General features: G+C 47.4%; 1 protein-coding gene across 2 annotated transcripts in view; it reads right to left on the bottom strand.

The window, feature by feature from the left end:
* The window catches only part of LOC147630801 (xanthine dehydrogenase 2-like), a 57,311-nt gene that overhangs the window by 9,753 nt on the left and 35,434 nt on the right, over window positions 1-12,124 (bottom strand). For both annotated transcript variants that reach the window (XM_086810788.1, XM_086810787.1), the window contains exons 6-9: window positions 2,595-2,909; window positions 2,238-2,477; window positions 1,797-2,081; window positions 862-1,083 (exon numbers count right to left, since the gene is read on the bottom strand). In XM_086810788.1, the coding sequence (XP_086666914.1) occupies window positions 862-1,083; window positions 1,797-2,081; window positions 2,238-2,477; window positions 2,595-2,909 (1,062 nt within the window). The remainder of the gene's footprint in view (window positions 1-861; window positions 1,084-1,796; window positions 2,082-2,237; window positions 2,478-2,594; window positions 2,910-12,124) is intronic.

Raw genomic sequence — 12,124 nt, 5'->3', positions numbered from 1 at the left:
GTGTTCTCGTGTTCTTGCCACTCTCACTGCTCTTGCTCATCTATGTTCTTGTTCATTTGTGTTCTTGCTCATGTGTGTGTTCTCTGTGCTAGCGAGCTATGCGTGCACCCCTTAGCTCATGTCCCTCCTAGCTTGTGACGACTCCTGAGGGCGGCATACTGTCCTACAGGGGACCTGTGTTCACTATGGTGTACACTATCTTAGGCGTGCCTGAGCAAAGAGGTGTGCTACATGGAAACAAACTTTCAAGAAAATATGGAAAAGAAAGCAACCACTAATACAGCGAGTTTTCTTCTGGAGATGTATTGCCAGAGTACTCCCTACTATTGGTACAACTTTGGCAAAAAGAAAGATGAGTACTGCTCAACGCCCAAGGTGTTCATGCTCTAATGAAACCATCCAACACGTTGTATTGATACCCAGGATTTCATGCATAGTTTATCTATGTGTTTGATTGCCAGATTTCCTGGTGCTCTAGATCTTTGGCAGATATGAGAGAAGGCTAGCAGAAATGGGTCCATTTTTGGAATGGACAAGATTTTGGGCTCTCTGGTCACTATGGATTGTGCGCAATTGGCTGGCTTTCCACTCACCCTCAATTGACTAGTATTACTACTTTCGTCAATCATTGCACCAATCCTTATATGACTGCTTTCAGCTCCAACAACTAGATCAGATACATCTAGATTTGTTTTTCCACTGTTTTTAGTACTTGTGAGTTATTGAGAAACACTCTCATGGTGGTGTTTCTCTTTGTACAGTAAAGCAATAGAACAATGGTTTTACCAAAAAAAAAAGGGGTGTGTGTGTACATAGAGTACACACACGCACACACAAAAAGAGAGAGAGAGAGAGACCAACCTGATTCATAAACTTTGCCGTGAAAGATATACCAAATTTTGTTGGAACCATTGCTACACCTCGCTTTCTCCATTTATGTTCACTATTGAAGGTTTTAGCATGGACCCTCCTCTTTTCAAATTCGCAAGACTCTTTTAGCTCATCCCATACACGATGGAGAGTGTTATGCTCAAGATGCTGGTCATAATGCAATTCATACCCTTCCTCTTGAAAGTTCAATTCCTGCAACAAACATGTAGCAATTTTAACTCATCCATGCAGCACCTTCAATACCAAAAATTAAAATAAATCATATTACCAGGCACTAGCTAATTATGGAATTTAAGGCATGCAATGTGAACTCTTAGGGATGCTGGGCAGCATTGGGAGCATTTAAGCCACCTTGTGGGCAGCATAATGGGCGCCGTGAAAGTGACAGGATGGTCAACAAGGTGCGAGTGGTCATATGCTAGCAATTTGATTGTTGGTCCAGCCAGACATGCAGGTCAACCAGCCACTGTAGAAGTGTGCTTCTTCAACACAAAAAGGGAAGATAAGGAGCTAAAAACCCTCCCTCTTCCTTAACCCTCAAAGCCTCTTAAGCAGCCCAGTTTTCAGCCACTATCATGGTTTACAGGTCTAATCACTTTGTAACTAGATCATTCTTGAGGGACAACAGGCTTGCACACTAGCTTGCAGTAATCACGGCACATAAAGTGGGCTGATTTCTCTGCTAAATCTGATAGCCCTACCATGACATGCATCTGAGTGTTTGCACTGATGCATGAAACACACAGCGGTTTAGCATAACATATGGTGGCATTACAGGCTCTGGGTCTGTATTCACAAGGTCCACTGCCTGAGCATGATATAGCTCCTCCTATCATAATAAGTCTTTGCCTAGAATGATCTACCTTAATAACTTGAGTAACCTTTGCACTAACGAATACACTTACCCTGATTTCCTCGGGTGTTTTCTCAAGGGAGCGTGCAATCTTCTCTATCCAATTCTCTGTAATAAGCATCCCTTGTGGCCCACCAAATCCCCGGAAAGCTGTATTGCTGGCCAGATTCGTAAAGCACACCCTCCCCAAAATGCGTACATTGGGAATCGCATACACATTGTCCGAGTGGAAGATAGCTCTATCTAAGACTGAATGAGACAGATCAAGTGAGTTGCCACCATTGTTATAGAGCTCCAGATCCAAAGCTAAGACCTTGCCCTCTTGTGTGTATCCCACCTATCAAGAGTATCAGAAACATACAGCATTTAGCATCAAATCAATGGGAGCTTGGCAAATTTATCAAAACCATACAGCATTTCACATCAAATCAATGGAACCTTGGCAAACTTGGTGGGTATGGGCTCTCTGACTTCTCTCCAGATAATTACTAACCTTGTATTTACCAAGAAAAGGATGCCTCTGGCCTGTGATAAGCATGTCGATGTCCCTATCTAAGGTTATTTTCACGGGCCTTCTTAGGAGATAAGCCGGTACAGCAGCTGCTGCTGCTATAAAAGCCGATTTTGTTTCTTTACCACCGAAGCCACCTCCAATTCGTTTAGTCTTGCAGACAACTTTATTCATTGGAATGCCAAGAACATGTGCAACAAACTTCTGGTGCTTTTGTGGAGCCTGGGTAGGTTCAACACCATGAGAAGAGAAGATCAATTTTCACTACACTTCGGAACTCTACAAGCTCTTAAAAATCCTGGGAAAAAAAAAAGAACACAGAGACAAACAATTGCACACCTGAGTAGAAGAAACCATGAACACTTCATTGCCACCATCAGACGTCCAGACAAGAGTAGTGTTTGGTTCAAGATAGAAATGCTCCTGTCCGCCCATTCGTACACTCCCTTCGATAACATGGTCACAATGACCACTTCCAAAGCAGGCCTCCACATCACCTTTTTGAAGGAGGCGCTCTGTCCCAGGATGAAAAGAACCCCTCTGAAGAGCATCCTCAATGCTCAAAACTGGAAATAGTTCTTCATAGGTGATCTTTACTCTCTGAGCAGCAATCTTTGCATTGTCATATGTATCTGCAACAACAATCCCAATCACCTGCATCCAATGGGATCATCTTTTGAGCTTCACCACAAAGAATGATGACAATTCAAATGATTCTCCACCACAAATCAACAACACAGGTAAAGGTACCCTTGAAAGTACAAGAAATCTCAATAACATTACAAATTCAAAGAGCTTTCAAAAGATCCCAAATTAATGGGAACCTCTATTACACTGTTTTTTTTCAGAATAGAGACTTCTATTAAGTAATATTTTATTTCTGTTGAAGCTGCTTCTAATCTGCTGCTTTTTGGCCTGGCTCTTCTACTCTTCAGGATTGCTCCTCCCCCTTAGTTGGCTACAGAGAGGGGTTCAGATATAGATCTCCAAATAGTAGGCAACTTGCATATTTTTGCATTGATTAAAGTCACACTTGGTGGGCAGCCTACTGTTTCTTGCTGACAGATCACCTTCAAAGGGAAAGGAATACCTTCGCTTGGGAGGAACCACATAAGCAAAACCTTGTAAAGCTTAAGCTGATCATAGCGACAACTCCTCTTTTGCTAAATGATAAACCTCAATCAGAAATTTGTGGTCAAAACAGATGTCAGAAATGTGTTTCCCCTTTTGTGCTTGCCTGAAACAATGTTTCATCTCTGTCTGGCTGCCGTTTCCAACGTTTCCCGTAACTATCCTATAAATATGACTTATTTGTGTCCCCATTCTACATATCTGGGGGGGGATGGGGGGCGGGGGGGGGGGGGGGGGGGGGGGGGGGTTCTGAGGGGGGGAAACGGCGTGTTTCTCAGGTGAATCCAAGAAAAAAAAATAAAAAATGGAGGGCGATTTTGATAAAAATGCCCAATTCATGGGCTGATTCGGGGCCTTCTTTGACCATTTCGAAAAAACGGCCCAAATCGTGGGGCTGGCCATTTCTAACCATTTTGAAAAAAAAACATTAAAATAATCAAATCTAAGGCCTTACGTATTAGCAATTAAAAAGGCCCAATCTGTGATGTGGAATCGTAGATATCATGCACACAGTACCATGAAGAAAACATGCCCTCTTCCTATGAATTTTGAATCACCCTCTTGTGGGCTTTGAATCTTGCCTGCAAGCCTTGCCCTTCCCAATTCCTTGCTAGGTTCCCTATTTGTTTGCAATTTTCCCCTCTTTTTCCTTGCTTGCAGGCATATCCCCCTTTTCCTTTGCACCGTGCAGCCCCTTTTTTTCTTCCCCTTTTCTTGTTCTTTGCCTCATACTCCATGGCTGAGTCTCATCTTGAGAGAGAGTTCACCCAGAGTAATCATTGGTGGCAGCAGGTTCATATTGTAACAAAGTATAATGCAAAGAGAGGCGGAGCAAGAAGATTTTGATGCCAACTGTGTGGCTTGGAGAGAGGTGGCTCTCCAAATCGGGTAAAAGATCATTTGCTTGACTTGGATGGGTTTGGAATTGGTAGATGCTTGAAGATTCGAGCTGAGGAGCAAACAAGGATGGACCAGGAAGCCTCACTTCCTCCACCAAATACCAGGCGCAAGAGTACACCAAGTGCTTTTCCAACACAAAATTCAGCTTCTTCTCCCATGCCCATAAGTGCTAGTTCTAGTCATGCACGTTCTCTTTTTCATGTTGCAGTGGAAGCTCATTTGAGCCATCACATGCTCCTCCCAAAGCACAGGGCAGGCAGTCCACTTTGCATGCAGCATGGCATCCACAAAGGAATGCACAGGTCGATGTTGTTGTAGCCCGTCTTTTAACTCATGTGGCATTTCCTTCAATGTTGCCCGCTCTCCATTTTTTTAAGAGATGGTGGCTGAAATTGAAGCATGTGGTGCAACTTATACTCCACCCTCTTATGATGCCTTGAGAGAGATTGTTAGAGAATGATGTTACATCCATCAATGAGGCCATTGCACCTGTGAAGGAGAAATGGAGTAACTATGGGGTCTCTTTGATGGCTGATGGATATACGGAGCCATTCCTTGGAGGGTGTTCTTGCATCATGCCCAGGAAAGTCCCTCTACGTAAAGTCTACAGAGTGTGGGGTGAGGCTGAAAATAGCCCTTGTGCTTTGTGAGATGTGGAGTGAGGTGGTTGTGTATGTGGGTCCTCAAAATGTGGTGCAGTTTGTTTCTAATGGCGAGAGTACCAACAAGTCAACGGGAGCCTTGTTACAATAGAGATATGCATGATTGTGACTAACTCTCTTAAACTCTCCTTAATTACTCCTTAATCCCTTATTAACTGAAAGGACACCTGTGAAGGGTCTGTTAGAAGTCATCTCCTGTCCAGTTGTATACACCAGGGCCTCTGTTGTGGGTGTGCCCGCCCGTATATCATTTTTCCACACTCCCCGTATTTTTTCCCTATTTTTCCCATTTTTTTCTAGTGGCTGGAGGGCTGCCAGGTGATGCCAGGAGCACTCTGAAGCTGGCCGACTGCATCTGTATCAGTCGTGGGCTGTCTGAGTGCTGGCCGACTTGTTCTGTGCAGGCATGGGGCATCAGATGCTGGCCGACTGCTATTTTTCAGCAGTCGTGGGTTTTGTCCAGTCGTGGGCCTCTTTTAGAGCTGGCCGACTGCCCTCATGGGCTTGTATATATTGCCCCCCATCCTCCTCCACTTTCTCATTCAGTTTCTTCGGGATCTTGTGTATAGAGAAGAGTTTACACACATCTCTCAGTGTTTCTTGTGCTGATTATTTTCTGCAGTCTACTTGCTCTTGTCTACCCAAGTTTGGATATCATTTCCACTGCATATTCTGACATGGTATCAGAGCCCTAGGCTCTAGGAGATCTTGGGCGTTTTTCTGAGCAAGAGGGGGAGCAACAGGTTGCTGATCGGTGGACTGTTTTGGGCTGAACGGGAAGTGAAGGTGCAAGAGGAAGGCGGGCAGAGGGGCTGGACAGCCACTTGCATATATTCTGATTTTCAGATTTTTCCCACCCACCCACCCTTTCAGGTTACTCTCCGAGATGGCAGATTTAATCGAGATGGCTAAGAAGCACGTGAAGATTCCGACTCTCCCCACGTTCCCAGTGGATCGGCAGTTGGACGGGTCCAATTATGGCATCTGGAAGGTCATGATGGAGTCAGTTTTGGAGTCATATGATCTTGCTGATTTTATTATCAAAGGGGTGCCAAGGCCGGAAGCTGAGGAAGGGGAGGTTTTATCGACGAGGAAGGACCGAGAGGCACAGGCACAAATGTGGGACCGTGTCAACGCCAGGGTCCGGTCGTTTATATTCCTCAATTGCACACCACAGGTGATCAACCATGTGAAGCACATGACGCTGGCAAGAGGCATATGGGAGCACTTGGCTTCTTTGTACAACAGGGTGTCACCCATGAAGCGGATATCCTTGGAAGTGCAAATGCGGGTTATGAATCCTGCAAAGTCTTCGACGATGCGGGAACACATTAACAAGCTGCAGGCCCTTCAGCAGGAAGTCCTTCAAGCTGGGAAAGAGATATCGTCCGAAGATATGGCCATCACGTTACTTTCCCACTTGCCTGGTCAGTATTCCGCTTTCTATTCCTCGTTGATCACGAGTGGCAGGCTCAGCACCATTACTTGGGAGGAGCTTGTGCCAATGGTCTTGGACCAGGAGGAACGTTTCACGAACCCTCCTCAGGGTGGAGGTTCGGAGGCCTTTACTGGCCAACGGTCGAAAGGCCGTAACTCGGGCAAGGGGAAGGCTTCATCGGAGAAGTCTTCTGAGAAGATGTCCGACGCTGACCGCGAGAAACTAAAGGCAGAGAGGACCTGTAATGATTGTGGCGAGAAAGGCCACTACTGGAGGCAGTGTCCCAAGCGGAAGACCGAGAAGGGTGAAGACTCCTCAGCAATCATGAAGACTCCGGCTTTTGTGCACCTGGAGGTGATGGACACCAATGCTTCATTTTCTTCAGGCAGGGAGGAGATTGGAGGACTCTCCGCAACAGATACTCGGGAGTGGATTCTTGATAGTGGTGCTTCCAGGCACATGACTCCTTCCCGTTCCGGTTTACAGGATCTCAGCAAGTGTTCTGGTCATATTCTTACTGGGGATACGTCCACTATCCCAGTTCACAGTGAGGGCAGGATGGAGATAGTTCCCGATGGCAGAGGGGGGAAGCATTCCTCCCAGGTGTTGTATGTTCCGGCACTTGGTTTTCATCTGTTGTCAGTGCATCAAGTGTGCAAGACTGGCGTACGGGTGGAGTTTGATGAGCATTTTGTTGCTCTCCGGGACAAAGCAACAGGCCAAGTGGTTTGGGAAGGCGGAGTGGAGAATGGAGTTTACAGGCTTTCAGCACTCTCTCTCCCAGGTCCTCAGGTTTGTGATGAGTGGCACTGTGGTAATGGCTACTCAAGTGTGGATACGCTGCAGGTGCGGGCTTTCCGAGACCAGGTGGTGGATAGCTCGCCAGTAGATGGCAGCAGTTGGCAGGAACTTTCCAGTACTGATGTTGGTAGTTCTTGTGTTCGTGAGTCAGAGGAAGCTGAACAGGTCACTTATGCTCTGATGTCTCGTCGTGTTCGGGACATAGAACTTCCAGTAGTTGAGGATGTTCTTTCCACGGGGACCTTTCGGAAAGCCAGGCAGGTGACAGGTGTTTGCTTGCAGAAGGAGGTGGTTTCTCCAGGCTTTGTGGTTCCGGATTCAGAGGGGGTGGTTGACAGGTTTCATCAAGTTTCCAGGACTTGTTTATGCACCGTAACAGGTGTTGATCCTTGTGAGCAGTGTGATGTCTCTGTGACTCAGAAGCTGGATGGTTCATTGATCTGGTTGATGGACACCGGATTGGACGGGAGCTTCCTGATGAGGCACTTGAGCTCTTGGTTGCAGATGTCTCTTTGGGAGGCAGGATCGCGTTTCCTGTGGTTTCTGCGGCATGCGAAGGATCAGAGACTCTTTTACACAGGAGGGGGATTGTTGGATGGAGTCCGACTCCGCGGTTGGAGTGACTCGGTTTGGGGAGGAGATCCGGACACGAGGGGATCTACTTCAGGCCCAGGAGCAGTTCTACGGAGCAGCAGGAGGAGGTTGCATGGCAAGTTTGGGCTTCCATTGGAGGAACCCATGGTCATCCAGAGGCACTTTGTTCGTGAACAGATCGTTGCTGATGACATCTTGCTGGAGTTCTGTTCGACGGAGGACAGTACGGTGGACCTCTTCACGAAGTCGCTCTCAGGATTTGCTCAGGCGGCACCCCAGCTCCCAGTGGTTGGTTACACAGCCAGGAGCTGAGAGGGGGTGTTAGAAGTCATCTCCTGTCCAGTTGTATACACCAGGGCCTCTGTTGTGGGTGTGCCCGCCCGTATATCATTTTTCCACACTCCCCGTATTTTTTCCCTATTTTTCCCATTTTTTTCTAGTGGCTGGAGGGCTGCCAGGTGATGCCAGGAGCACTCTGAAGCTGGCCGACTGCATCTGTATCAGTCGTGGGCTGTCTGAGTGCTGACCGACTTGTTCTGTGCAGGCATGGGGCATCAGATGCTGGCCGACTGCTATTTTTCAGCAGTCGTGGGTTTTGTCCAATCGTGGGCCTCTTTTAGAGCTGGCCGACTGCCCTCATGGGCTTGTATATATTGCCCCCCATCCTCCTCCACTTTCTCATTCAGTTTCTTCGGGATCTTGTGTATAGAGAAGAGTTTACACACATCTCTCAGTGTTTCTTGTGCTGATTATTTTCTGCAGTCTACTTGCTCTTGTCTACCCAAGTTTGGATATCATTTCCGCTGCATATTCTGACAGGGTCACACCCTTACACATGGGTCACTATCAAAGGACATGTCTATTCATTAAAAGACACACCCCTAAGTCCAAAGGACATAACCGTTGACTCAAGAGCCACACCCCTTCCCAGGGATGTGTCTCTTCACTTGTACCTTTTCGGCCTCTATTTAAGAAATGCCCCTCTCTCAATGCAAACAACTCAATCTTTCTTACAGCATTTGTCTTATGTTTGTTAATTAAGTCTTAATCATGTTAATAAAGCTATAAAAGCTTTACAGTGGTATCAGAGCAAAATTTTTTCCTACCCGTGGGTTGTGAAGCCCTCACCCTCTCCGCGGCACTCCCTCGTCCACCCCTCTTCTCGGTGTTGTATGGAAGAAGCGGAGCGATGGTGGACTTGGCGTAAATCCTTGCTCATAGTGATGTTTTTTTTTTTAACGTTTCACACCCATACACACGCACCATGTGTATTGCAGAGAGGAAACCCTTGCTGCATACCTGGACTACCCTCCCTCCCTGCTGCCGGTGGTGTTAGGCGTTCGCAGCATGGCAGGAATTTCCCCTCTCGCTGCCAAATATGGAACACCCCCCCCCCCTCCTCGCTTCGTTCGCTGCCGGCATGAGCCCCTTGCGTTGATTCATGCAGCTGCCGACCCTGAGCCCATCGCCGCCGAATAGTGACTGCCCGCCATCTCTTCGCTTTGCTGGCGGCGCACCTTTTCCCTCCAGTCGCCTACGCGATCCAGGCCGTCACCTTTAAACCATAAAAAAAAAACACAAAATTTTATTACCTCCTATTGACACGTGGGTCTCTCTCTTATCAAAAAAAACAAAAAAAACAAACGGGAGTGCGCTAGTGTGAACCGGCACCCCTTTCCGTTGGCGATTCGGCAGCCAGCGACCAGCGCTAAGGAAAACAAAAAAAAAGAGAACCCAACGGCCAGCCCGACAAACACATTAAAAAAAAAAACCTTCAACTTACCTTACAGGCTCCTACGAACCGGCGCCACCCTTGCGACCGTTTTCAGCCAAGTGCTCGCCATCGCCTGTCTTGGTCTCCTGCGCGCCGGCTTGCTGCCGCGTCCCTTCCTCGAAAGCAGCCTTCTTCATTGCTAGGCTCCTACGGTCTATGTTGGTGTTTGGACCAGCCACGTGTAGTTGTTGTTCTCCGTGGCTTGACAGCTACTACCTTGGTGCTTCTTCTCCAGCAATACTATTTATTATGGCAACCTCCTTCAGGTGTGATCTTTCCATTTTCTTGAGTATACACATTTCACATAATGTGGAGTATTAACATATCAGCAACCCGCCATTTCATTCTTTTGCGGGCTCTCCACTCCTCCGGGGCCAATACCCCTTTTTACGGAATCAAAGCACCTCTCCGATCACGTGGACACACATTACCCTCTTCTCCGACGGCTTATGGCAGAGGAAACCTATGACTTCAGTTATTTACAGGATACACCCTCTCAGTCCATAGTGCCCTCTCCTACCCGTGTTTCTCCACCAGTCCCAGCCCCTGTTCCAGTGAGTGTGCCCCCCTTTTTCCAGCCCACTCATTACCGCATACAGATAGCCACACCGACTTCTCACCTTCGAGAATTCGACGTGTGGGTGATCCGTGTTCGTACTTCTGCACACGATCTGTATCATTATTGTTTTATACTCAGGCGTCATCCCTATCGGGGCGCTATCCTCCCCGAGTGTAGCATCATTTTTCATGAATATTGCACTTATTCTGAGGACATTCATCCATCCTCATTCAAGGTGCGCCCCTCTACACCGGAGTATACACCCTTGACACAAGTAGCTGCCCCTACCCCTATACCTTCTTCTCTGGTAGCAGATTCTCGTGCGAGCCCAGTCCCAATGGATCGCCCTTACTATACTGGATGGTCTATAGCCGCTTCACCAGTACGTAGCCTCTCCTCTCGGGATTTACAGATGCCGCACCCTCCAGCCGATGGTTCTTACTAGAGCCCAGCGGCGTCATCAGCACATCACCCTGAAGCCTCTACATCAACATCTCCTCTCATGGCAGAACCTGTTGACATACCAGCCCCTCCGGAATGGCAGTCAGCTTTGCAGCAACTCCAACAGCAGTTCCAACAGCAACTCCAGGAGTCTATGGCATCCTTGGCCTCTCAGATCCAGCAGCTCCACACGGATCGCCACTCCTACACAAGTTCCGTACCAGCAGCAGATGTTTCAGCAACAGTACCAGCAGACGAAGACGTCATTCTTTCCGAGGTAGAAGGCGACGACCTTAAAACTCTTTATCGTCTTTTACAAGCCAGTAAAACAAAGAAATTGGAAATTAAACCCCCTGACTCTTATGGTGGTCAGCGCAATAAGCGCATCTTAGACCAATGGCTCTACAAACTGCAGTTATACTTTGAAACCATGACCCTTTCTGACTCCAAAAAGGTGACTTTTGCGGTATCCCTCCTCAAAGACACTGCTTTATTATGGTGGCAACGACGACAGCACGCTGGAAAAACGGTTACAACGTGGGAAAAATTCGAGCGGGTCCTCCGCAATAAGCAGTTCATACCTGCCAATGCGGATTTCCAAGCCTGTACTCGCTTACGCCATTTGGACCAAACTGGTTCCTTGGCCTCTTATATCTCCCAGTTCACCAACTTGATACTGGAGATTAATTCTTTGTCCCCAGCGAACGAACTTCCTGCCTTCGTTGAAGAGCTTAACCCCACACTGCGTGCCGATGTTCAAAAATATAACCCTGTCGATCTTGCCAATGCCATACGATATGCCGAGCGCGTTGCAGACATTAATTCTCGAAATTCGGCCTCTTCCGGTCGAGCTAATGACTTTCAGAAAGCCAATGAATCTCGTATGAGCCGAGATAGTCGCAGAGAGTCATCTGGCTCTTCTACCTCCCGGCCTAATCCCCAATGGAATAATTCTCAACACCCTCGCCGATCAGAAGGATCGTCCTCTTTTCGGTTCCGATGTTCTCACTCTTTCCAACCACGCAGTTCGGATCGTGGACGGGACCAAAGACGTGACCAATCTCGCAATCCTCGTCCTTCTACTGTTCCTTTTGGACGGGATCAACAAAAGACGGGATTGTGCACAATTTGTAATGGACCTCATCATTGGTTTGAGTGCCCCAAAAGACCAACCCATCGACAGAATTCTAATGCTGAACCCCCCACTTCTGCGGAGAAACCCCTAGTTGCTGACAAAGGAACGCGTGCAGTTAATCACCATGCTATTGCACATGCTTCAGTAATTACCGCTACTGCTACAGCACAAACTGCCTCTTCACCGTTGCCTCAGCGGTCTACTCAGGTTTTGGTTCTTCAAGGTTCTATTTCCAGTCACCCTATTCAGGAGCTCATTGACAGTGGGTGTTCTCATAATTTTGTGGGAACCACCTTGACTCAGAGATTGAAGATTTGGACTTCTCCAAGTACTGTTGTTTATGAAGTAGAGCTTGCCGATGGTTCCACATCCTCGCGTAACACCATTGCCAAACACCTCTCCTTTCGAATTCAGCACTATCGTGACAAATTGGA

Source organism: Cibotium barometz, chromosome 16, assembly GCF_041138505.1.
Source record: "Cibotium barometz isolate CiBa-2024 chromosome 16, ASM4113850v1, whole genome shotgun sequence".
Taxonomy (NCBI): Eukaryota; Viridiplantae; Streptophyta; class Polypodiopsida; order Cyatheales; family Cibotiaceae; genus Cibotium; species Cibotium barometz.
This window is presented reverse-complemented; position numbering and strand designations above follow the sequence as displayed.